General features: G+C 30.0%; 2 protein-coding genes across 3 annotated transcripts in view; one reads left to right on the top strand and one right to left on the bottom strand.

Moving 5' to 3' along the window:
- The window catches only part of LOC117181416 (protein Peter pan), a 59,300-nt gene extending 55,632 nt beyond the window's left edge, over positions 1 to 3,668 (top strand). For both annotated transcript variants that reach the window (XM_033374042.1, XM_033374041.1), the window contains 2 exons: positions 3,097 to 3,430; positions 3,501 to 3,668. In XM_033374042.1, the coding sequence (XP_033229933.1) occupies positions 3,097 to 3,430; positions 3,501 to 3,586 (420 nt within the window). In that variant the 3' untranslated portion in view covers positions 3,587 to 3,668. The remainder of the gene's footprint in view (positions 1 to 3,096; positions 3,431 to 3,500) is intronic.
- A 44-nt stretch (positions 3,669 to 3,712) lies between these two features.
- Positions 3,713 to 27,469, bottom strand: part of LOC117181196 (thyroid receptor-interacting protein 11-like) — a 25,393-nt gene continuing 1,636 nt past the window's right edge. The window contains exons 2-11 of the mRNA XM_033373762.1: positions 26,166 to 26,451; positions 25,892 to 26,090; positions 22,674 to 22,821; positions 22,255 to 22,353; positions 21,687 to 21,809; positions 18,078 to 18,197; positions 14,542 to 17,661; positions 8,125 to 12,081; positions 5,538 to 5,708; positions 3,713 to 4,672 (exon numbers count right to left, since the gene is read on the bottom strand). Coding sequence (XP_033229653.1) covers positions 4,535 to 4,672; positions 5,538 to 5,708; positions 8,125 to 12,081; positions 14,542 to 17,661; positions 18,078 to 18,197; positions 21,687 to 21,809; positions 22,255 to 22,353; positions 22,674 to 22,821; positions 25,892 to 26,090; positions 26,166 to 26,451 — 8,361 coding nt within the window. The 3' untranslated portion in view covers positions 3,713 to 4,534. The remainder of the gene's footprint in view (positions 4,673 to 5,537; positions 5,709 to 8,124; positions 12,082 to 14,541; positions 17,662 to 18,077; positions 18,198 to 21,686; positions 21,810 to 22,254; positions 22,354 to 22,673; positions 22,822 to 25,891; positions 26,091 to 26,165; positions 26,452 to 27,469) is intronic.

Here is a 27,469-nt window from a genome sequence, read left to right on the forward strand (position 1 = left end):
CTATTTCTACGCCAGATATTTTTTAATGAATATATCGTTTAAGATGAAATGTTCCATATTTATTATTCAGGGTAGATGCTTGTCCGGGAAATTTGAAAAACCGGGAAATAACAGTGAATTTATTTTTTGACCGGAAATTTTACAAATTTTTAGAGAAAAAAAAGTTCTCTCTAAGTTGGATTTCAACAGTTTTTTAAATCACCAATTGAATTTTAATCCTTTTCAATTATGACATTCAGTTTATAATGCGTAATCCGAAAATCTTCTACTTTAAAAATTTTCCATTTTAAATTTTAATTTAAAGAATTTTAATATGCAGTCTTGAATACTTGCATATTTAATTAAATAATTTTTTAAATAAATCTGTGCTTTAAGTATTAAAAGGGAACAATAATTTATTTTTTAAAAAAACTATTCGAACTCCGTTCAAAATTGAGGAATTTCCCAATTTTAACGCTTTCAATTCGAAAGTCTTAGTCATTTAGAAATGTAAGCTTCTCATTTAAAATTTATAAATTAATTTCAATTTATAAATAACTTCATAATAATGCATTTTTTACCAAATATTCTTTCAAACTAAAATATTTAATTTTAATCTATTCAATTTAAAATTTGTTTAATTGAGAAAAAGAATAATTATTGAATAGCTAGAAATATTTCACCAAATACTTAAAAGTAAAAAATTTGAAACTGAATTGTTTTATACAGAAAGCTTTGAATCTCTAGAATTTTGGAGAGCTTTTAAACTTTTAACGTTACAATTTTAATTTTTTTTATTTAAAAATGTTTTATTTGCAAATCATTTTGTTAAATTTTGACGTATGTATATAATAATTGAACACTTATTATTTGTAGACAAAATTTGAGTAATTTTAAGAGGTATTTAGAAGTTTTGAAAAGTTTCAAATTTAATTTTGAACTAGAAATGATTTAATTTAAAACAAAATGTAGATTTTTGCCGATTAAAAAAAGATTTAGAATCTTTTTAAGAATTGTCAAAGGATTTAAAAGAATAAAAACATTTTCTTAAGATTCTTAGAAAAATTGAAAATAATTTTTCATTTTAGAATTTTTTAAAAAGATAATATTCAAAAAGATTTAATAAGATTTCTGAAATTGTTAAGTAAGAATCCGGAGGATTTTAAGAACTTTTTTTTTAATTTGTAGGATTTTCTAAAAATTGTAGGAAAAATTCGATTCATTTCAAAAATTAAAATAATTTAACTTCTAATTTAAGTATTCTTTTTTGTTTAATTTTTAACGTTTCTACCTTAAAATTGTTTGAAATAGTATAATATAAAAAATGTAAAATTAATTGATTCTTTGCGTTAGAGCATTGAAAATGATAACGTGAATTAAATTTTTGTCTGAATCTTTGAACTAATTTCTAAAAGGTAAAATTCTAAATTTTGTAGTTTAACTGTATTTCATTAAAAATTGCTAATTTGAAAAGTGTTAGTGCCTTAAATTTTTTACATGTAAATTTCATTGGCCGTGAGAAATTTTTCAGAATCGGGAAAAAACCAGGAAATTGCCGGGAATTTTTTTCTTATATTAAAACGGCCATCCTGTTATTAAAATACTTAGTCTTTATTTAATTTTTTATATTTCTACAAAATAATTTAAATATATAAAGATATAGTTTCAGTTTAAGATAAAATCTTCTATAATTTTTATTAATTTTTGTTTTACAATTCAACGAAAGAATGTTTAAAAATCAAAATATCGTTTTAAAATATGCATTTTTAACTAAAAAGATCAATTTTCAGTCAAAAAGTTAAACTGTCTAAAAGTCAAAAATATTAAAACATTAATTGCCAATTATTATATAAACAACACTAATTTTAATTTTCAACAACAATAAATTATTGCAACTTCTAGAACAATGACTCCATCCTCTGAAATCGTGTTTCGCTCCCACAAAATATCTTATGTAAAAAAAAAGTCTCGCGCATGCCGCATTTGGGTTTTACAACAAAATTTTCAATTAAAAAGGCTTTTGTCAGACTAACATTTTCTTTGCCTTCTGGCACATAAAAGAAATTAAATTTTTTGAAGGAGCTGTCATAACCTGATATTTACATGCAGGAGTAACACCGCATTCCACCCATTTTTGTTATTTTAGTGCAAGCTTTTAAAGTAGTAAAGCTTAAAAAAGGTTCACACTTTAATTTGTCATACATAAAACTGAATGCCAACCGATGTCGGCTCATATATTTTCTTCCTTCTCCAAAAATTTCTATATGCTAACTTATTTAGTTTAAGAAAAAAAAGGCGGACAAAATTAACATTACAAGTTCAAATTTTGATTGCGTCACAGGCTCCCATTTACCCTTAATCAAATTAATTTTTCACTAATCTTTCCATTTAAATATAGGCTGGAAAGACTCCCAGCGCCATCTGGCCTCCACGCTTCACTTGATTTTACTTCTGAACTAACTTCGATGTTTTAAATTAACAGCCAGATATTGTAAAATATTAAATGTTTTTTTTTTAAATTTTAAAATGAATGGTTTAAAGATGGAATATTTTAGACTGAAACAATATTCTACATTTAATAAAAGCCTTCAATTATGAATGTTATTTTAAAGTTATTTTAAAATTGAAAATATTGTATGAAGTTTTAATCGGACATTTTCAATTGTTTTAATTAATTAGACTTTCTAATTGACACCGTTTAATTTTTAACGTTATAATCTGGAAATTCTAAAATTTTTAACTGATTCTGAATCTTCTTGCACGATCAAATATTCACTTTTCAATCCTTGAAGTGCAATTCAATTGGAAAAATCGTTAATTAATTTGTATTCAGCGTTGATTGGCTAAAAATGGTTTTATCCAAAATCTTCGATTTCAATAGCTTCTATTTTTTAATTGCTCAAGCCTTAGAAACTGCTACAGATTTTTTTTCTAAAAATTTGTAAAACTCCCGGTCATAAAATAAATTCGTCATTTCCCGGTTTCATAAAAATCCTGGTCATTTCGCGGTCCAGCGGCTAGCTGAATTTACAATCAGAGGCCTAAGATGAAAAACAATAAAAAATATACAGATGAATGGATAGTGCATTTTAAATTAATTTTTTATATGTAATCCAGTTGATAAAAGTTGAAGACGGACTACTGGAAGGTGAAGTTCTCTTCCACGATTTTATCGAAAAGTCGGAAGAAGACAAGCTTTTTATCCAAAAAAGACGAGAGAAGAAGAAGAAGTTAAAGGAAAACCGGAAAAAGGCGCAGGAAGAGAACAAGAAGAAGAAAGAAAGGAAAAAGGAGCAAGCGAAGGAAAAGTCTCTGAAAGGAATGCAAAAAAAGAAGAAGGAAACTGATATATTGATGCACAAAATCGCTAAGGAATCTAACGAGGGAGATAAGGAAGAGGATGATGATTCTCAATATTACCGAGACGAAGTTGGAGAGGAACCTGATAAAGGTTACTATATTTTTTTTCATTTATGGATAAGTATATGAATGAAATAAAAAAATAAAAATTTCTTTTTCAGAACTGTTTGATGGAAGTGTCAAGAAAAGGAAAGTTCGTTCGTTTGCACCAAGATATAAATCGAAAAAGGCCAAAACCAGCGCCTAATTTTATGTTATTTGGTCAATAAAATATTTTATTCCCCCGAACAAAAAGACTGGTTTCACTAATAAAAGTTTATTGAAAAAGAGGCAATATTTTAAATAAAATTCTCGTAAATAATTACCATTCATATTTAACAGTTTAATTTCTATGAATGTAGAATATTTTTATTGTTTCTTCTTATCTCTTCTAGAGTTAAAAAAATACATATAAAGTCGAAGCACCAGACATTTTCCAGTGAATTCATCAAGCTTATTGAGTGTCCAGTGAAATTATTAAAAATTACCAAACCGTAATTTTAGTCCAACCATTATACTCTATAAAGAAGTTTTTTTTGTTGAAAAAGTATGAAAATCATTTTATTAAGTATCGAAATGTTGAATTTTTTTTCTCATAATTTACAACCATCGTTGCGCGAGGGGAAACCTACGTTTACAAACATTACTTTTGATTTATTGACACTTAGTGTCTAAAAGGTTTTCCTTTTTTTTAACTTCAATCTTAAATAAAAAATAGCAATGTTTTGCTATCACTTTTCCTTGATTTTGCAGGGAAAATTGTATACTTTCTCAATATATTGACTTCATTTAATGTAAAAAAATAGAAATGCCACGCGACTGCATTGTAATTACGAACATAAAATTCCCTCTTCAATATCTCGCAAATGTATAATATTTCTTGTCAAAAGGTTGATGCAATCATTCCTAAGTACATCTACTAAACACTTAATATATACATTCATATGGCATAGACACTCATGCCAATGTTTATGGGGACGCTTCAGTTATAAATAAATTACGCGTACGTTCACTTGACTTTGACAGAAAAGAACAATCAAAATGCAAGTGAGCTGTCTTCAAGAATATTTACATGCTACTTTTAATATAGTAAACAGAGTGTGCTCGAGAATAACAGTTCAAGAACGGTAGAAACATATGTACAACGGGGGATTCACTAGCCGTTTGTCAGTTTTACGTTTGTTGAGAGTTCTTCGACTTTCGCTTCGAGTTGCTTTATTTGTGCAAGTCGACTGCGACACAATTGCCTCATGAGGGCCTTTTCCTTCTCCAGCTTCTCGATATGCTTAAATTCCTGAAAAAATAAGCGAAAAAAATTGTAAAAATAAACCATATATTTCTGGGATGACATAATTTTACCTAAAAAGTCAATCTGAATGTTGAAAAATACAGAAATTTTAAATGACTGAAAAACAGATAAAACGATCGAAAAGGTTTATTAACTAAATTGAAATATTTCGATGTTAAAAGTGTCAACGGATCGCGCAAAGTTTAGAAATTTAAAATGACCGAAAATAAAATTAAGAAAATATTTAAAAATTCGAAATAATTAAATCCCTGAAAATGAGAATTTATGTGGCCCAACATGTAACTTTACAATCGTAAGCTATTTTCAATTTCAAACTGCACGTTTATAAAATAAAATATACTAACAGATATAAAATATTAAACACCTATTCATATTTTTCGGGAATTTTATATTTCGGTCATTTATTAAATGCAAGAATTTCACAACTAAATTAAAATTAAACTTCGGAAATTAAATAATTTCGCCAATTTTAAATTCTATATTTTTCTAGATTCATTAAAATTGTTAAAGGCTTTATTTCTTTCTGCAATTTTCATTTTTCGGAAATTTTATATTTAATTTTTTTCTCTAGTTATCAACATTCGAGATTTTTCTTTGTCAGCGAAATTATGTTATGTCATATTTCGAAGTAAAAAATTAAATTATGCGATTGAAAAGATAGATTTTGCCATAAGATTTGTTTATTTCGTCCAATATTCTAAGAATAAAAAAAATCTTTTCCCCTCGGTTTCGGTAGAGATTTCTGTATCTGTTCGCATGCAGTTTTTTTGTTAGTCAAGCGGATCTTCATGAAAATTTGATGTCCTAGGTTAGTAAACCAGACCGTCAATGTTGTAAAATAGAAACTTACACCGACGATGCCACTGCTTGTGCCGCTGAGGTAAGTTTTTTCTTCTATCTTACACTGAACCTCTTGATGTTTTTGGTTTAGCCTCCAGTCTCTGCAAACTTTGCATTCATGAGCACTGGTATCCATCATTGCTTTCTTAAGATTTGAAATCTCTTGCAGAAGCTGTCGAGTCTGAAAAAATTTAAACAGTTCAGTTTTTTTTTTAATTTTAATGATAAACAATAAGACAATCGAAATCTTCAAACGTTTAAAAGTTAAATTATATGTTTTAAAATTTAATTAAACAAATTATTTTATTCGGTTTATTTAAAACGAACGTAAACCATTTTTTATTTCTAGCCTATTATAATTAATAATTTTTAACGAAGCTTCGAATATTTAAAAATTTTATGTTTTAAACATTTAGAATTGAACCTACAGAATAAAATTCTATCAAGGAAAAATATATAAAGTTGAGCAAACGCCGTATAAAATTTTAAATAATATTTTCCATATTACATTTTCCTCTTCGATATTGTAAAATCGATAAAAATATAATTAAAAAGTGTTAGAATTTATTAATGTTTCCATCAGAAATGAGCCTTTTTAAACAAAAATCATCAAGATTTCCAATTTTCAACACTTTTAGGTTATATTAGCGTTTTACACTAGAAATGGGTATTCTTAATTAAAAGTTATTAAATTTCAAAGATTACAAATTTCTTGACAAGTTACGTTTTTCGGGTTTGTCAATATTTCTTACCGGAAATCGACATTTTAAAACAAAAATAATTAGGTTTTGAAAGATTAATCATTTTTCTTTACATTTTATGTTACACAACCGCTTTACACCATACGTTGGGATTTCAAAATAAAAATCATTATGGTTCGAACACGAGTTACAATTTTTGAATAGCTTGAAGTTCTATTCACATTTTCCACAGAAAATCTGTTATTTTAAACAAAAATCATTAGATTTTGTGGAAAATTTACAATTCTGGACTGCTATGTTGTTTTTCGTCGGTAATTGAGATTTTTATTAAAAAATTATTATATTTTTAAAAAGATTAATAATTTTTTACAATTATAGGTTAAGTTGCCGTTTCACATGGAAAATTAATAGTTTTAAACAAAAATCATTATAATTTGAAACATATTTACAATGTTTAAACAATTTTGAATTGAAAAATTGAAAATGAAACTTGAATTTTCGAGTTTATTCTATTTCTAACAGTTTAAAATTGAAGTTTTGATCATTCAAATGTTGAAAATTAAACTTTTGAATAATGAAGAAAATAGAAAATTCCATTTTCAAGTCTTGAAAATTTAAGAAAAATCGAATAGTACATTAAAAACAAGTTTTAATAATGTTATATTTTCATAATTTTAATTCAGAATTTAAAAAATAAATATTTGAATCCATTTTTTTTCGAAAATGATACGCCACTAGCAAATAATATTTTGACAAAATCATAGTCATTTAATGGACTCTGATCATATTCTTGTAAAACAAAAAATCCTTATAAAAGAAGATTTACAATCTTAAACAGTTTCGTGTTACCTTATTTTAATGTTTTTTAAAATCTAAAATTGCGACTTTTAATCACAAATCAACGATTTTCAAGAATACTTAGAATATATTAAGAGTAATAGGGTACGTTAGCGTAAAAAAATAGCATACATTAATTCTGAAGTTAAGATAATATCAATTTTCATCAATTATCAAAAATATTTTCCTTGCTTTTCTTTCCAATTATTTTAGATAATAGATACTATGAAATACAAAAATTGTGTATTAATAATGATTTAATATTTTAATTTAATAATTGCGCCAGACAAAAAATAGAATATTCTATCATGTTTGTTCTCTAGTTACAGTAAAAAAACCTGAAGTGGTTCATGTATTTTTCTAGCTGTAATTTTACCAATTAAAATCGCTTAGATTTTCAAAACATTTGTTAGTGGCAGCTTAAAAAATATTATACTAGTTAAAAAACGAAACTGAGTATTTAACAAAGTTGTCTGCATTTATCAACTTGGTTTTTAACGCATGTTCTCTAATACCGGCAACAATTGTCTGTATATTTTAAAAGAATTTTGAAATTTTTTATGTAATTTTTTGTAGAATTGATTTTCTGGAGAAATGCATTTCAAATATTCAAATCTGTTGAAGTCTACTTTTGAGAGCAAGATTTTTTTACTTTTAACTATAGAATGAATTTTATCGTTTGTTTACAGTTTCTCAAGTGAATTTCTTCATTGTCGTCCTTCAAATCAATAAAATTAATAAAATTTTTTAGAAAATACTTAAAATCGGCATCATAGAAAAGAATCTCTTTGACAGCTTCTTGTTTTAGAAAATCTTAAATTTCGATTTATTCGATATTTTTTAACTTGAAGTATTTCCTTTGTAATATCTAATACTTTGTTTATAAATAAATTGATCAATTTCAAAAACTATTAACTGCCATTTTTGAAATATTATTTGAAGAAATAGAAATATTCAAGGATTTTAATTCATAACTATTAATTTTTAACTGATTTGATATGTATAATTGTTCCTTTGTATTACTTTCTGGAAAGAAATGACAAAAAAATAAATAAATACCTTATTCTTTTGAAGAATCAACTCATCTTGCAAATCCTTGCACTTCTTCTGATATGGGAAATTTTCGCTTTGAATCTGGACATTCAGCGCAGCGATAACACCATTCTTCATTGCTATTTCCTTTCCCAAATCCGCAATAGTTTTCCTCAAATCAGAGCACGCACAATCAGTAGAACTCGAACTCAATCCCGAATCGCTCACGTCATCGAGATGTCGCTTCTGATTAAACAATTCACTTCTCCTCTTTTTCCTTTTGCTCACCTCAGCCATCGGACTCGTACTTCTAGAACTCGCACAACTCTTCGCGTCCAATCTATGCTCAACCTCAACCAGTTTCTCCTTCAATTCTTCATTTTCCCTCTGCAAGCCAACAACTTCCGTCCTTCTTATAATTTCAATCTGTGCTCTTAATTCTGTATTTATACTCGTCGCATGTTTTAACTGTGACCTAAGATTCTCAATTTCTTTCGTGAATTTCTCTTTCAGATGATAATTTTCGTCCTCGATTTTACCTATTTCCGCTCCCTTTTCTTTAATTTCCTCGGCTAAATCATCAGCTTCCTTGTCCAGTTCTGCATTCTTTTCTTCTAACTCTTTTAATTCCTCAGAAATCTCCTCGATTTTTCTATCCCTGTGCGCCAAAAGCAACTTCTTTTCTTCCAATTCTAACTTGATTCCGTTCTTTTCCTGCAGAAGTTCCTCATACTTCCCTCTCAACTCCATGATGTCCGAATAGTTGTGTCTTAATTTAAACGCGTCCACAGCTTTCTTCAATTCCTCGTTTTCCCTCTTCACTGTTTCCACCTGTCCTTTTAGTTCAACTAATTCCTTCATCGTTTTAGTTCTCGCGTCCTGCAAGTCTGCAATTCGATTAGAAGCACCTTCCAAATTGTTCACCAAAGTCCTGTTCTTATCCATCAGCTCTTCCATCTCCTTCTCAACCCTTGACTTACTTGTGCTATTTCTGACCTTTCTCATCAACTTTTCATTCCCTGCTTCCAGTTCCATACACTTTTCTCTCATCATTTCCAAATCCTGAAGAAGAAGTCCATTTTTAGCATTTAATTCAGTCAACTGATTACTTAATCCAGCAGATTTTATCTCTTCCTCCACGAATTTGTCCTTAAAAAGATTCAATTCCCTCGTGGTATCAGCTCTCAGAGTTTCTATCTCCTCCTTGTATTTTTCAATAGTGAGTTTCCTCTCCTCAATTTGCAAACGCATGTGATCATACTCAGGCATAAGTGTCTCCAATTTGGTCTTATACTCAGACAAACTATCGCACTTACTTTTCAGAAGCGATGTAATTTCCTCAATGCGATGATTCTTCTCGAGATTCTCTTCACTCACTCTATTATTTACCTCCACGAGTTGCGCTAATTCCACCTGAAGGTCTTTAATTTTCTGATTATTCTTCACAATTTCGTTAGTTTTTATGTCAATAATGCTCTTCAGTTGCTTCTCGTTCGCCTCGTATCCGTCAAGGTTATTTTTCAAATCTATATTCTTTGTTTCTAGGGTCTTTAAAGTGTTTGTCAAGTCCCCAAGCTTCTTATTATACTCTTCTTTCTCCTGCTTCATTTTAGACTGAAGTTCCATCTCTTTATTTTTAATCGAAGCCTGCATTCTTTCCCTTTCTTGAATGACATCCATATCTCCTTTGGCATCACTTTTATAATTTTCAAAATCGACTTGAAGAGCCTGGTAATCACCCTCGAGAATTTGAATCTTCTCTTTCAGACCCTGATTCTCATGCTGAGTCTCTTCTAATCCATCTTCTAACCTTTCGATCTGCTTCTGCAAATCTAGATTTTTCGATTCCAAAAGTATCAAATCGGACTGCAACTTTTCTATGTCATTCTCCAAGGATTTTGCCCATGTATTTGCACGCTTTTCCGCATCTTCACTCTGCTCTTTCGCTTCTTCAAGTTTTAATTTCTCGTAATCGAAACGATCCTTCAGAGTTTTCATGATCTCGTGTTCCTTGGACATTATCGTCTTGAGAAAGACTTGGAAAAGATCGCTAACGGAATTATTTGATGGGTCTTGAACTTCCGAAGTAAGGGACTTCATCTCTTTGATAATTAGCAATTTCGCAGACTCGAGTTCCTTCTGAGAATCTTGGGATTTCAATTCTTCTAGGGAATCTTCAACAACTTCCGTTTTTAATTCCATAGTTTTCTGAAGAGATTCTAGTCTTGTTATTTCATTTTTGAGATCCTGGTTTTCTACAATTGCTTTGTTCAGGTTCGAGCTGATTTCCTTAAACCTCTTTTCCGAGTCTTCAATACTATCTCTATACTCCTTCAGTGTCGCTTCCAACATCTCCCGGTTGGAATCTTCGTACTTCTGCCGAGCGAGTAACTGTTCTTTTTCCTCCCTCGCAACTTCCAATTCCCAATTCAAGGACCTTTTATCCTCATTCAGTTCATCAACAGTCTTCTGCAAATCACCGATGAGTTTCTTGTTCCCCTGATTCTCAACTTTGAACGTTTCCAACTCGACTTCGAGATTCAGCTTCTCAGTCTTCAATATTTTCTCGTTTTCATTCAACCCCTCGATGTTTTTATACAAACTTGCGATATCACTCTCGAGCAGTTTTACCTTCTCTTCTGCAGTCGCTGCAGAATCCTCAGCAAACTTCAACTGATCTTTGAGTTCCTTGAACTTCTGGAGTTCGTTATTCAGATTCGAGAGTTTCTCTCTCTGCTGATGGAGATCTGCACCGACTTGTTTAATAGCAGACTCAACTTTGAGAAGCCTCTCTTTCTTTTTCAGGATCATGGGACTCGCACAAGTTGGCGAAGTGATGCCAGGCTGACAATCCTGTAATATTTCGAGATCGGAACACTTTTCTTGGTAGAGATTTGAGAGTTTGTTGTACTCCTCTCTAAGAACTTCCTTCTCACTGCTCAGGATGCGAATATTCTCCTCCATCAGAGAAATGTTTAGTCCTTCACCCATGCTACCGTTCAGACTCGTATTGCCACTTCTGTTTAATTCCTCGCTGGCTTTCAACCTCAGGACATCGGTGTTAGCGCACTTTTGCCTGAACTTGACCTGAAGATCCTCTAGTTTATTATTCAGAGACTTAACTTCAAGCTTCAGAGCTCTTCTGTTTTCGTTTAGTTCTCTAAGGTGAGCACACTGTGTGCAAGAACTTAATTTTAAGTCGCTCAGTTTCGTATTTAAGAGAGTGAGATGTTCAACTTGGTCTTGGAGAGTCTTAATTTTGTTGTTCAAGATTTGAAGATTCTCATCGTGTCTAAAACTGTTGCTGACTCGACGACTCTGAGATTCTAAAGACGTGGATAGAAGTATAGAATTTCTACATGGATTGTCGACTTCAGGATTTTTCTCGAATTCATCGAAGATTACTGAAAGGCTGGATGTGAATTCAGTGTTTTCGTTCGAGAGCTGTGTAATTTTAGATGACAGTTCGATAACCTTTGCTTCAAGACGAGTTTTCTCTTGCAAGATGGTTTGTACATTTTCGGGAGACTCCGCGGCTTCTGGAGATTGCTCGTAGATACTTAGTTTTTTCGAAGCAGTCTCTAGATCCTGCTTTAGAATCTCACATTCGTCAATGTGTTTCATAAGATCTTCTGATAATTCCGAGTTTTCTCTTTGTAACTCTTCATTTTCTTTCATCAAGCATCGGTTCTTTTCTTTATAGTTACACTCGTGATCGTACTGAAGAGCTTTGCATTCCTTAAGTGAATCTAGTTCCCTTATACTATCCATGAGGTCATTTGTCAGTTTTCTGTTTTCAGTTACTAAATCATTGATCTTTTGGTGATATTCGTTAAGTTTTGATTTTACTTCCTCGTCGGAGGTTATCGAATTGGGGAAGTTTGCGGTATTTAACTTCTCGTTTAAAAGTGAGATTTCTTTTTCTAAGTTAGCTTTTTCATTGCTGATTTGAGAGACGTGCGTTTTGAGTTCATTAATTAAAATCTGAAAAAGTAAGATATATTTTTGATCACGAGTTGTCGACCCCTCGCGTTTAGGTTTTACGTATAATGTAAAAAATGTGATTGAAAAATAAGTTTCATTCTGTCTTTTTTTTCAATAAATTCTGTGGGAAAATTGCACGTTTATTGTAAATGCACACTGATTTCTGAAAAAAATTCCACATAACTGTATGAAATTTACAATAAAGGTGTAATTTTCTCACAACATAAAAATACCATACAGAAAAATACCAATGACCTTTGTGATAAATTTACACCGAGTATCATGGTAATTTTAGCGCAAAGATTTAAGGAAATTGACATCATTTAGGGGAAATTACAGAATATTTTGTTGTTTTTTTCGTTTAATTTTGCACCTTTTCTTGTGTGAAGTTTACAATTTTTTTGTTTAATTTCCAGAAAGATCATTGGTTATTTTTATGTTCATTAATTTTTGTGGGAGAATTACGTGAAACTTTTTACGCTGAAGTTGTTAAAGCTTAAAATACACGTGTACTAAGACAAAGTAAGAATGAGCCAATTAATCGAATCATTTACGTTGAGCAAAAAAAGTTGCGGTTTAGCATTCGAAAGAAGTCAAATAAAAATAATTAAAACAGTTAAAGTCTTCTGTTCGATTTTTGAACTTGTAAAAGATTAGATAAGTACAGTTTTTCGTGATCAACAAATTATAAAAAAATTGCAAAAAAATTTGTTGGATAAGTTATGTTTTACAAATGAAAAAAATGAACTTATGCAGTTGGAATCCAAGAAATAGGTCATTGTTTGGTTATCACGGAAAAAACCATTGTTTCTAAATCGCTGAAATCGTTAAGAAAAGGCTAAATGCAAGCTCTAGGGCCGCTTTAAAAAGAATGATATTTTTGTAACTATCTGAAATAAAACTCAAAATCAAGTTTAGTGAAAAGGTACCATGACAAAAAAAAACGTTACCTTGATTCAAAATGAAGAAATTTCAAATTTGACATGTACAACTTTTATTTTAAAAAAGTGCATTGCACTAAATTGACAAAAAAAAGTTTGCTTTGGTTTTCAGAAATGGTATCTTGCTCAAGTTTTTCTCTTCAATTTGTAATTTTTTACAGTTTTTCAATACTACAAACTGTAACTAAAAATAAATCGTCATAATACTTTAGCACATGTGTAAAATTTGATAAATTTCGGGTGTCAAACAACTTTCTTTTTGCTTCTATTAATTAAAAAAATTAGCCTTAAATATTGATATTTGCATATTTTCTGAAGTTAAAAAGTACATCTTCTGAGTGGCCGTTTTAATCGAAAAAATAAATTTCCGGTCATTTCCCGGCTTGCAAAGATTTTTCACCGTCAATAAAATTACAAAATGAAAACTCTAAAGCTAATCATTTTTCTATTTGAAATAATAAAAAATAAACTAAAAATTAAAGCACAGTTTGAAAGTTTTTTAATTCAAAATTTTTTAGTCAAATGTTTATAGAGTTCAAAGATTCAGATTCAGTTACAAAAATATAAATCCACGTTATCATTTTTATTGTTCTAAACTAAAAAATCAATCAACTATAACAATTTTTAAATTATATTGTTTTAAGGAATTTTCAACTATAAACATTAAACATTGAAAAACTGAATTTTTTAAAACTGAACATTTCTTAAATTAGAAGTTCAATTATTTTCATTTTAGACAGTTTAAATATCCTTGAAAATTTTTTAAAATTTTATTTTAAAGTCTTGGGAAATCTAGAAGTTGTTTTACATTTTTTGAAATTTTAAATTATTTTTGAATTTTCCCGTAACTTCTAAATATGTTTTGAAATAAAATGAATTTTTTCTACAATTTTTAGGAAATCCTGCAAATTAAAAAAATTTTCCTTAAAAATTTGATGTACAAATAACAATTGAACACTTATTATTCGTAGAAGAAATTTGAACAATTTTAAGAGATATTTAGAAGTTTTTAAAAGATTCATAATTAATTTAGAACTTAAATTGATAACCTAAATTAAAACAAAATGTAGATTTTTTTAGACTTCAAACCAAAAATTTAGAAGTTTTTCAAGGATTGTGTAAGGCTTCAAAAGAATAAAAACATAAAAACATTTTCTTAGGATTCCTATGAATAATAGCATAATTTAAAAAGATAATTCAACTAATTATTTTAAAAACTGTTGAAATCAAAATGGAACCAACTTTTCTTCTAAAAATTGGTAAAAATTCCCAGTCCAACGGCCATCCTGATCTTATGCCTTAAAATTGTTTATTTTCGTAACGAGTAATTCAATTTTGTTTCGCATGAATTCGCATAATATTCCATTTTTAAGCGCATAATCCAGATATTTTCCACGTTAGAATCTACTATCCTTACAATAACCAGAAATGAAAAAATGATTTGAATTCTACAAAAATAATGTTTTATAAAAATAAATGTCAAATTTATAAATCTTAAATTAAATTCAGAATCTCTTACCTGTGAACTGCCCTCCGCTTCCTTAATCTTATCCTTTTCCGCATTTAGTTTGGACGTCAGATCCAGGTTCTCTGAATTCAGCAAATAGATCGTCTGCTGCAGTTTCTCAATATCCATTTTCAACCCACGAATTCCATTCTTTATTTCATCCGACTCGTTAACTTTCTGCTGAAGATCCTCACTCAACCTCGCATTTTCAATCTCCAAGGAAATCTTCACATTCCTAAATTCCTTCACTGCATTCGCAAGTTCTTCACAGCCCTTATCATTCACTTTCTCTATAAACTCCTTATAGAGAATATCCAGTTGTTCATTTCTTGTTTCTAGATCCTTAATTCGTCTCTTTAAGATCGGAACATTATTCGACTTCAAAATATTGATCATCATTGATGGTGCAGTAAAATCCTGGCTTTCATTCTGTGTTTCATTTGCACTCTGCGTTTCACTTTCCGCAACCATTTCCTCTCCCCCGGACACTTCCATCTTATCAAAATAACTATTATTCGCAAAGATACTCGTGTATTCATTGTCATCGCTGAATGATCGGGAAACGGTTTTTGGAGATTTTTGAGATTCAGGATCTGCCAATTTTCTTGGAGTCGACATTTTACTCTGACGTGATGGTGATGCTTCAATGACATTCTTCACACTACCTTTCTCCAAACCCTCCACAAAATGTATCTGCTGGTCTACGTTCTCTCGGAAAATGGAAACGTTCTTTTCGAAGTCTTCTAATCGTTTCTTGATCGCATCGCTTTCAGCTACATAGGTTTTAACGAAATCTTCGCCAGCTTTCAAATCAGCGAAAGGTTCTTCACTCGTGTTGTTCATCGAGTGAAATTTCGTAAAACTGTTGTTGATGCTTTCCAATTCCTTGTATCTCATTTTCAAATGCGATAAATAAATTTCTCTATCTTGCAATTTTGCATTAAGACGTGCGACGTCAGAATTTAAGGACTTGATGGTGACTTCATCGTTTTTCGATCTTTCCTCTACGTCTTCGATTTTTGACTTCAACTCAAAATTCTCATCCATAAGTTCTTTGATCCTTAAACTCAATTGAGAAACCACTGCTTCATTTTCTATTTGAGAATCGAGAGTATTTTCAGTCCTACGCTTTACTTTTTCGACCGCTTCTAGCTGTAATTTAATTTCTACATTCTCTTCCTCGAGATTTTTGGATTCAGATTTTAAAGATTCGATAATATTCACATAACTTTGTATTTTTTCTGTCGCATCTACAAGTTGAGATTTCATTTCTGTCTTTTCTTCCTCGATATTTTTGGATTCAGATTTTAAAGATTCGACAATATTCACATAAGTTTGTATTTTTTCTGTCGCATTCAGGAGTTGAGATTTAATTTCAGAATTAAGACACTCGAGTTCTTCTGATTTTTGAGCAAACTCATTAATTTTTGCTTCTTTTTCTGTTAGTTTGGACTCCAAATCTTCGACGGAGCGATATTCGGACTTCGAAGTCTCCATGAGTGTTTCGTAGTTCTTTAATTTATCCTCTGCCTGCGCAAGTTTGAATTTAATCTCCACGTTTTCGAGATTTAGCTCTTCGAATTTTAATTTCAAATCATTGACTTCAGTTTCTTTTTCTGTGAATTGATTGTCAGATTCCAATGTCTCGTAATTGATCAATTTCTCTTCAACTTCTCTCAGTTTTAATTTCAGATCTACATTTTCGCCTTCAAATTCTTTTACTTTGTACCTCAATTCAGAAACTTGAGACTCTTTTTCAGACAATTTAGAATCGAATTCGTCATTCAGCTTCGAAGAACGTAAAGCATTTTCGCTCAATTTCCCCTCTGCTTCAGAAAGCTGAGATTTTATCAGAGAATTTTGCTCTTCGAGTTCTTTCAGTTTGTTACTCAACTCGTACTCTTTTTCTAAATTCTGAGAACCATCTTCAAAATTCTTTAATTTTTGCAAAGCTTCTGCTAAACTGGATTTTATCTTCAATTTTTCCACCTCCAATTCTATGACTTTAGAGTTTAATTCACAGAACTGAGCTTCTTTCTCTGCAAGTTTCGACTCAAATTCACTTTCGAATTTCAGAAACTCAACACCGTTTTCGTAGTTGTTTAGCTTCTTGGTAGACTCATGCAATTTTAATTTGACATCACAGTTTTCGGTTTCCAGTTTTTTAAATCTCTCCTTCAATTCCTCCAGTTCTGTTTCATAATATTCCAGTTTCAAAATCTCGTTTTCTTGGTCTTTCCATTTTTCTCCCGCTTCCAACAACTTCGATTTCACTTCTTCAAGTTCATTTTCCAATCGTTGCTTTTCAAGATTCGTTTCCTCTATTTTTAGACTCAATTCTTCAATTTTCGCGTTCATGTTTTCTTTACACTTCAGATTTTCTTTCACATTTTCGTCTACCGTTGAAGTCTCTTTTTCTTCTCGTTTTATTTCAACTTTTTCACACTCGATCTCATGTTTAGACTCCATGCTTTTAGATTTTCTGATGACGCTTTCCCTGAATTTCTGTAATCCGCAAATGATGTCGCCCTTTTCCTTCTCGTTGTAAGAAATCGTTTTCTTCCAATCCTCAAAGTTCGGCGAGAAGTCAAGTCCATCATCTAATAATTGATCAGAGTTTTGCTGACAAAGGAATTCAATACACGCGAGAGAAATTGAAAATTTATTCCTCACGTTTACGCCTCCTTGTTCCAATTCCGTGAGATGAGAACTCAAATTTTCAACCGCCTTTTGCAGCGCTGAAATTTCGAGACCGGATTCAACGTCTTCACATTCTTTTGCCAATTCCTCAAATCGCTGGAGAGAAAGAAGTTTTACTTCTTCAAATGTTCCAAGTAGTTTGTCATATTCTTCAATTTTGGATCTCATTAGCAATCTTTGAGAAATGGAATCTAGACGTGCTACAAGAGAAGCTTTTTCAGAATCGGATTCTTTCAGCAATCGGTTGGTCTCTTCCAGTTTTTGCTTTAAGATTTCGATTTCGGCGACTAAGGGGTTTGATTCTGTAATTGGAGATTTCTGCGATTTTAGGATTTCACCTTCTTCGGTAAGAGTTTTGACGAGAGTTTGCAAGTGAAGAATTTCGTTAGCTGATTCGTTGAATTGGGCTGGGTCACAGCCTTTCCATGCGAGCTAGAATATTTATTTATTTAATTAAGAGATAATTTAACGGGATTGCTACAGAAGTAGGGTTTAAAAATGTAATGACTTCTCCAGATCTACTTTTGAAAAAAATTACAATTCGAATAAATAAATAAATCTACGACTCGATAGAATAATTTAGAACAATTATCATTAAGTTATTATTTTTTTAAATTTGTAAATATAATCATATTATTTCTATTACGAACAAAATTAATTCGTATAACTCGCAAATTAAAAATTTGCCGTGAAGTACTAAAGTAGTTATTAAGACTTGAAATTAGGTACAAGTACAAAATTCAAGTCATTTTTTAAAAATTCCATGATTTTTCCAGGTCTTGCAGGTCATGTAGCAACCCTGAATTGATAAGAATTAAAAAAACGAACTGGAGAGGAATTTTACTAACCTGCAAAGACGATTCGAGCTCCTTTTCTCGAGCTTTGAATTTCGTTTGCAGAGATTCCATTTGAAATGCCTGCGAGACATTCTCATCCTCGAGAAATTTCTGTCTCTTCAGAGCGGCGTTCTGTAATTAAATGAATTTTGTACAATTTGATGAGAAATATTTTCTGACGTACTTTATAAATTGATATGTTTGATTTCATATTTTCAGGTTTATAAATTCATAATAATTCATAAATAGTATTTTAAAATAAATTTGATGGTGAGTTAAAAAAAAACTGCAGGCTGGCCGGTAAAATACAAGACAAATCCACGACCGTTTTCCGGTTTGCAAACATTTCTCACGTTCATTGAAATTAGAAAATTCAAGGTTTTAATTGTGAATGAAAATTTAAAAATGCCACAAAGCAAGTGAAGAGTGTCACGACATAGCTATGGAAGTGCTATTTTTTTTAAACACTTTAAGGAAGTACCCTCGGTACGTCGCAAGTCAGTTGAGAGAACGCTTCGATTCGACTTGTTATTGACTCACAGAGTCACAGTCATAAGTTTGGCTATTAGAAACGTTTTAGAGTGAACAATTAATGTATAATGAAGGGACTTTAAACTAAAAAAAATTTAATTTTTGAATAATTAAAATTGTAATTTAGAATTATTCATTCTTAAAAAATCCCATAGTCATTTATTTAATTTTAAATATTATATACTATTGAGTAACCATAATATAAGGCATAACTTAATTTTTTAAACCTTTAATTAATTTATGTTTACAGATAATCGAATTCAAATGATTTACCGCCGAAAAATACCAGAATCCGTTCTCTTGGGTGTTAAAGAAAAACCCTAATATAATTTTGGAAAAAATAAAAAAGCTTAGGAGATATTCAAAATTGAAATTTGTTGTCCCCTTTTCAGAAACTTTGGTAAATTTAATCATATTAGGGTTTATTTTTCAAAAAAACTAATTTTTAAAATGATTTTCAGAAACCACTTTTACTTAATTTTTTTATATAGATAACTTACTATGTCCCCTACAAACACTGTAAATTTCAAAAAGGGATCTACCTTAGTTTTCGAGAAGTAATGGAAAACGTTCGCCGAAACGATGCACACAATGTGAAAAACCGTGCCAACAACAGACGAACAATAGCAGAATATTAGAATCGTATGCACGAACTTCCGAGTTCAGACTCTCGTTCTCTAGGCACACCATGCCAAGGCCTACGTTCTTAATTATTTCTCGAAACTAAGAGAGATCCCATTTTTGTATTTACAGGGCTTGCAGAGGACATTGTAAGCGATCTATAGTATACAAAAATGAAAAAAAATAAAGTGTTTTTTTTTCTCTCTCAGAAATTCAGTTAAAAAATTAGGTTTTGAAATTTTTTTATTTAATAAATATTTTTTCAAAACTGCGTCCTATTACGAATAATTAAAAAAACTCCTTAATATCATCAAAATAGCCAAAGTTATGAAAGTTGAAGCAAAAAGGATCAATGTTTTCAATTTTGTCTATCTACTAAGTTTTTTTTATTTTTTCCAAAATTACTTGAGGGTTTTTCTTTTACATCTAAGAGAACAGATTCTAGAATTTTCATAAAAATTACTAACAATAGCTGAAATCCTCCTGATGATTTGACATGGAATTGCTCTCATGCAACCAATTACATGACTTATATTCCGCGGCGTTATAATTTGAAAATGGAATAATCTTAGAAATTCTTATATTTTAAGATTAGTATTTAACTGCTATTTTTAATTATTTAGTGAAAAAGAATATTAAAATTCCTAGTAATCGCTGGTCAGCCATTTGAGTTCACTGGTTTCAAATTTTTTTTTACTTATGTACTTATCTAACGTATGTTATGATTCTTGGGAAAAACTGTTGTCAAAATCCTGTGCTTCCTAATCGTCGCCTTAGAATTTTTTCAATACTGAGTAATCACCGCACCAATTAAATGTTTAAATAAATTGTCGAACAATTAAAATTGTAATTTAGAATTATACTGCCCTGCCAATTTAAATTTCCTGAAGCGAATAAGATGGCACCTAGCGTTTCCGAATGGATTTTTCGTGCTAAACACGAATCTGGGTTCAAAAACTTCTCATCGCGTCACGTCTTTGAGAAAATAGGGGTTGAAATCCCTAAAAACGACTTTTTTTAGCCATTTTCGAAAAATTAGCTCTGTGTTAAATTAATCGCATGCGCCCTTAGAGCGGGGGTGTGTTTTTGTCTAGGGGTGGAGAAAGAAAATGAAAACAAAAAGGATTTTAACATACTTACACTCAAGCATAATAAAATATGCAGTGCTTTTAAAGGTTTTAAGGGTCGCTGATTACGAATATGCAGTTAGGTTTTAAAAATTCAAAATAGTGGATCCAATATGGGGGACAATTTTTTGAAATTCAGACGGATTTAGTGAATTTTGTTACATCCCTAGACAAAAACCATTGGAAATTGAATTCGAAGCAATTATAAAGACATTAGACTACCGCATTTATTGTTTTTGTCCTCTGTATTAACTTTTTCCTAAGGTCGCATTATAGCATTTTTAACGAAAATCTAGAAATTTTCAATATTTATTAGTCACTTGGTAGCGAATGCTCGCATCAGAATCCGACAAAAATGATGCTCACAAACCATCATATCTTACATATTCATATTGAAGATTTAACGGCAGCAGGTCTCGATTATCGCGCTTAAAGTAAAAAAATATATATTCGCTATTTTTTGCTATTTTCATGGAAAATTGCAAAATAAGACAATTTTACGAGATGAAGCTCAAAACTAACTTTACAATCATGTTAAGGGGACAAAATTACTTAGAATATAGAAGTTTCAAGTGTCATTTATGACACTTTCTTCCTAATTGCATTCACTTAAAAAAAGCTTTTTTTGAAATTTTCCTTAAATTTTCACATTTTTTTACTTGAAGCACGATAATCGAGATCTGCAGCCGTTAAATCTTCAATCTAACCGCAGAATCGTGTTCGGCGGGAAAAGATACGTAAGATATGATGGTTTGTGAGAATAATTTTTGTCGGATTCTGATGCGAGTATTCACTACCAAGTGACTAATAAATATTGAAAATTTCTCGGTTCTCGTTAAAAATGATATAATACGACCATAGGTAAACGTTAATACAGAGGACAAAAACAATAAAAGTTTTTGAACCCAGATTCGAATTCAGCACGAAAAATCCATTCGGAAACACTAGGTGCAATCTTATTCGCAAAACTCATGCAGGACAGTGTTATTCACTCTTCAAGTTTTCCACATTCAATTACTATTCAATTTTAAGTATTTTACTTCAATTTTTTAAAACCTTTTAATTAATTTATGTTTACAGATATTCGACTTAAATTTTTTTACCGTCGAAATTGTTAAAGTCTTCAAAACTATATTTAACAATATTTTTATTTGAAAATGAACGATTAGAAATCAAGACTTGTAAATTTTACAAAACAAACTTTTTAAACTGAAAATATTTTAAAAACGAACTCATAAAAATGGCAGTTTCATTTAATATAAAATTTGTGATATTTAAAGTGATATGAAAATGATTTCCTGCCCTCGACAACCCTGAACTTGCTAACCTAAAGTTTACTTACCAGTTTATTGTTGAGGTCCTTATTTTCAATTTCCATTCTGCCAAGGCGTTCCTGAATCACAGACAGAGACTCGACCTGCTTCCGTAACTGGCCACATTCTCCCACGAGACGAGAGTGCTCGGTCTTCAAAAAGCAAAAGTACAAAGACAAGCATAAGAAAAAATATCCTCAGTTTTCTAGTTTCAGGATTTTTTTCCATTTTCTAGTTCACCTTCTAATCCATTTTTGAAACAGAGTGCTGAATCTACTACACACACCTATATCTGACCATCGTTTTTTATCATTTTTAAAAAGTATTTTGGACAATCTCTTGCATAAATTTGATAAAATGTCAATTTCAATTATTCAAAGCATTTATTAAATCATTGAGGAAAGACAATACTTTTAGTAGAAGTATGTTCAATCACAGATTTAAAAAAATTTTCAGTTTCAAAATAATATTCATCCCCTTTAAAAATTTTAAGTAATGCATTAAGGTTTGACCGCTTGGTTTTAATGGTCTTTCCACCATTTCGAGACTACTCTACAGCAACTCTACAGAATTCTAATATTCTACCTTTAAACTCACCTGAAGATCGGAGTATTTTTTATTCACATCAGTGTATAAAATGCTCGTGTCCTCCAATGATTTCCTCAAGTGTCGAAGAGTTTTTTCATTATCGTCCAACTAATCGAGATTATTTTCAAATAATTTAAACTTTTTTATTTCTAAAATGCACTAAACGATACTATGTTATTTAAGAATTAGACAACGCACATAGAAATTAAGATGAAACGAGAGGATACGACTCACAACAATAACAGACAATAACAATAACAAAGAAAATCGTGAATAATGGCGTCACGTAATTCTTAAACTGTCCATCTTCTACTTTTTAAACAGTAAGCTTAGATAATTGTACTGGAACCTCTAGTAGCAAATTGATATATCTATAAATTGGCAATGAATTAATAAAAATAATAATAAAAATAACTTAATAAACTTACATTCATAGAATGAATTTCGTCACGATTAAGTTGTTTTTCCAAGACAGTGAATTCTTCTAGTTCAGCGTGCTCCTCATTGACGGTTTTTAGTCTCTCTCGCAATATGCTTTTTGGAGTACCAGGTGAGGATGCGGTTACGCAGTCACATCTGATTTAAAAATTCGATCATAAGATAAAAGCAATTATTTCCAGCTAGTAGTCCTATTGTCAATTTCTACTTTCAGGGTTGCTACAAAGTTGCATCTGTTCAAATTTCAATTTTACCTGACTTCCACATTTTGCCGATAAAGGCTTTAACATTTAAAAATAATTTCGTGTACAATTTACAGCGAACTATCTTACGATTTAAATTAAGAGTTGACACATTTATATTTGTTGATAAGTTTTAAACGCTTTCAGTTTCAAAATATTCAGTTGTAAATGCTTTAAAATTAAAATTGCTCTACAGTTCAAACTCGATTTGAAATTGAATTTTTCTCGAACAATATAGGTGGTTAAAGCATAAATGTAGAAGTTTAAAAACATTCTTCAGGTTATCCACAATGTGAAACGTCCCTGACATTTTTCAATAAATTAAATGAATTTCAAAATAATACAGAACACTATTAAGGCCTTACTGAAATATTAATTTTAGTTAAGGGCATTGATACTTACAGTTTCCCCGACTTTTATCCCACAAAAATGACAACTTTTAAAAACTGAATTCGGAAATGCTATAAAATATCATAACGGACGTCCCCGGACTCTTTTTTGAAGGATAATAACAACAAATTTTATTGTGCTAAATAAAAATTGTATGCATATGCATTATTTTGAGGTTACGTCGTTTTTCATCTCTGCCTTTCCGATAATTTGGAAATTATTTATAAAATAAACTTTTTTGATTGTCTGCAAACAAGGTTAGTTCCTAGAGATTAGTTACTATGTTTATTTGTAAGTCCAAAGTTTTCGTCTAAAAATATTGTGTAGTTTGGAATTAACGCTCGGGTGAATTGTAACACACATAACCTCGAAATATACACGCACGTTGTTAGCAATATCAAAGATTTTTTTAATAAAAAAACACAAAAAAAGTGTGCGGGGACGAACTTTAGCATGTTCGCTATCAATTCCCAGATTTTGAAGGCAAAATATTTCTTATCCTAGGAAAAAAGCCGGGGGAATCTAACACTCAAAAAATTATATGGTATATTTGCTAAGCGCTATGCAAATTAATAACATTTTGCTAAATTAAAACTTTTTTTAATTAACCTACAAAAAAAGTGTGTGGGAACGTCCGTTAGCATGTTCACTATCATTTCCCTAATTTTTAAGACAAAATATTTATTATTCTAGAAAAAAAGCCGGGGGAACCTAAAACTGGCAAAATCGATAATTTTCTAAGTATAACATGCCCTTAAGAATTCACCACTATTTAATCAAAATTTGAATACTAAAACAACAAAAATATAATCTAAATTTTTAACCACCGTGGCTGTTTTAGTAAAAGAAAAAAATTCCCGATCATTCTCAGATTTTTTTTCAGTTTGCAAACATTTTTCGAAGTTAATGAAAAGAAAAAAATTGAACTATAAATCTAAAAGTTTTTCCATTTGAAGTAATGAAAAATGAGCTGCAAATTAATGCACTCAAAGCGGAACTCTTGCATTAAAATTTTTTAAACTTCAAGATGTAACGTTTTTTAATTCAAAAATATTATATTTAAATGCTCAATAATTTACACGTATAAAACGAAAGCTACTTTTCAAAAGAACAGTTTCTTATTAAATGCAGTTGAACTGCCAAATATTTTTTGTTTACTTTTATAATTGTAGAGTTTAAAGATTCAGATTCAGTTCGAAAAATATAAATCCAAGTTATCATTTTCAAAGCTCTAAAGTAAAGAATCAATCAATAAATTAAAGAAATTAAATTATATCATTTTAAGTAATTCGAAGCGAGAAGCATTAAAAACTGAACGATTACATTTTTTAAATAAATTGAACATTTCATAAATTAAGAGTTAAATTTTATTTAAAAATCTTGAAACATCTACATGTTTTACATTTTTTCCAAATTTCAAATTATTAAAAATTTTTTTTAGAACTTCCAAACATCTTTTTAAATGATTTGAATTTCTTTAAAATTTTTCGTAGCATTTTTTTCAAATTCTTCCAAATTAAAAAAAAATGATCCTTAAAATCTTCTACATTCATTTCTAAAAATTTTGTAAATCTTTTTAAACATTCTCTTAAAAATTAAAAAAAAATCACTTTCAAATTTTCCAAGGAAATGCTTTTTATTCTTCTCAGGCGTTTCAAAATTCTTATAAGACTTATAAATGTTGTGTTCGATATCTCTCAAAATCTATATATTGTTTTAAAATAGGCCTTGGGCTATTTGCATCGAAATCTTGATACGAACAGCCGGATTTTGTCAGTACACGTAAACACTTCGTTTAAATTATTGGAAATAACTTCAAATTTTTAATTATTAAAATTTTTTCTTAAACTTCAAAATATCTGTTTAACTTACTCGATTTTTTTCTAATAATAATAGGTGTTCAATTATTATTTATGCATCAAATTTCAACTATTAGTTACAAATTCAATTTTTTAATTTAACAATTAAAATGGTAACGTTCAAAGTTTAATTTTTTTATTTGGTTTTGAATATTTTTAGTTTATAATTACTGATTTTAAAGGAACAGTCAGATAATTCTGAATATTGTTATTTTTCCTAATTAAATTTTTTAAAATTGAATTGTTCAAAATTTGAATATTTAAGACTGAAATATTTGAAATTTAATAGAAGCGTTTAATTATGAATATATTATTTTGCAGTTATTTTACAATTGATAATATTTACAAAGTTTCCATCGGGTGTTTATATTTATTTAGCTAAAAAGACTTTCCAACTGAAAAAAAATAATTTTTATTGTTAAAATTTGCAAACTGATTCCGAATCGTCTTGTAAAATCATATATGATTTACTTTTTAAATCATAAAATTCAGTCCAATTTTAGAAATAATTAATTAATTTACATTCGAAGTTAATCAACTAGAAATGTTTTTTTTCTAAAATCCAAAATCTTCGAATTACACATTTTAAACTGAATCATATCATAATTGAAATAAATGACAAAGAAAATCATTGTTTGGATATACTAATTCATGATATTTTTTCCTAATGGTGCAACGAAATACTGGCTATCTCAAAGAAAAAAAAATCATTTGTACCTTCTTCTTGGCGTTGATGGAGTTCTAATTGGCGTCTCACCACGACTACTGGGGGTATCATTAAATACATGGACGTTGTCGTTAAACTTAACTCGATGCAACCCTAACTTCCGGCGAGTAGTGATGGAAAAATCTTCGTCAAGCGGAAAGTCGGACTGAAGAAGCTCAAGTTCAAAATCAGCAAAGGCTGTTTCAAAAGCTGCAAACATCAAAATATTCAGTAAAATTCATTTAAAAATCCCCAAAAAAGTTATGTAAGCTCGGGTATGCTTACTTTCATTTGCCAAATTAACGTTCTGCATTATACTCTGTCTTCGCTTGATTTTATCAATCTGTGGGGTTTCTGGACTCGGAACTTCTCTAATCGCAGGATCAGGACTGTGAGCTTCTCTAATAGTAGGCAGCTCCGTGGTAAAAGCGTTTTCGTAATTAAACTTAACTGGACAAGAACGTCTCCTAAAGCTCTTTTTTCTGTTTCCAGTTAGTATGTACTCTTTTAATAAATCCAATCGATCGACTAATACATTATTTTGCCTGTCTTTGATCGTCTGGTTCGCTTTCTGTATAAAAAAGAATATCAGTAATACGTATTCGTTTAATTAAATATTTGTGAGAACTCATTCAATGGATTGAGCAAGTTACTTAAGGTAGAAAAATCAGTGATCAGTCAATTCTTGAAAATAAATTACTATATGTATTATAGTTGTTAGATATTTTTTTGTGACTCAACTCATGATCCCCTAGGGATCGTCCATAAACTAAATCACAATTACCTTTTAGAATTTAGAGAACTTTTTTTCTAAAAGTGCATATGGAAACGTTTTTAGTACTCTTTCAGATGATGAACGTTTCTGTTCGAAAATTTATCTTTTTGTTTTAAAATGTATGTTTTTAATTACAAATTCAACTTTTTGGTTGAGAATTCTTGAATTTCGTTACAAATTCATTTTTTTTGGCAGAAAATTAATCTTTATGTTTAAAATTTCATCTTTTTCGTTAAAAATACATTTTTTGGTTAACGATTCAAAATTTAAGTTAAAAATTTATCTCTTTGGTTGGGAATTGAACTGTTTTGTTGAAAATTACTTTTTTTGTTCATGAAAAATTGCTTTGCTATTTGAAATTTTACCTCTTCCACTTTTAGTCGAAAATGGTTCTTTTTAAGTAAGAATTCAACTTTTTGTGAAAATTGAACTAGTTTAGTTGCAAATTCAACTTTTTGATTGAAAGCCGTTGCATTTTGTTCGAAATTTGTCTTCTTTGGTATAAAATTAACTTTTTTATCAACATTTCAGATTTTTTAGTTGATAATTCGACTGTTTTGTGTAAAAAAATTCGTCGTTTTGTCTTGAAAGTTCAATAATTTAGTAAAAAATCAACTATTTGTTAGGAAATTGGTCTTTTTATAATTTAAAATTATTGCTTTCAATTAAGTACATTATAGAAAACATTTCTGTGTTGAAATTTTGTCACAGGCCCCATCATTGACGGACTGGGTTGCAGTCAAGTACACGATGGGGGGACCTACAGCTTAAGGTGGGTTCCGAACCACCAGAATCTCGGTAAAGGTACATTGAA

Source organism: Belonocnema kinseyi, chromosome 10 (genome assembly GCF_010883055.1).
Source record: "Belonocnema kinseyi isolate 2016_QV_RU_SX_M_011 chromosome 10, B_treatae_v1, whole genome shotgun sequence".
Classification (NCBI taxonomy): domain Eukaryota; kingdom Metazoa; phylum Arthropoda; class Insecta; order Hymenoptera; family Cynipidae; genus Belonocnema; species Belonocnema kinseyi.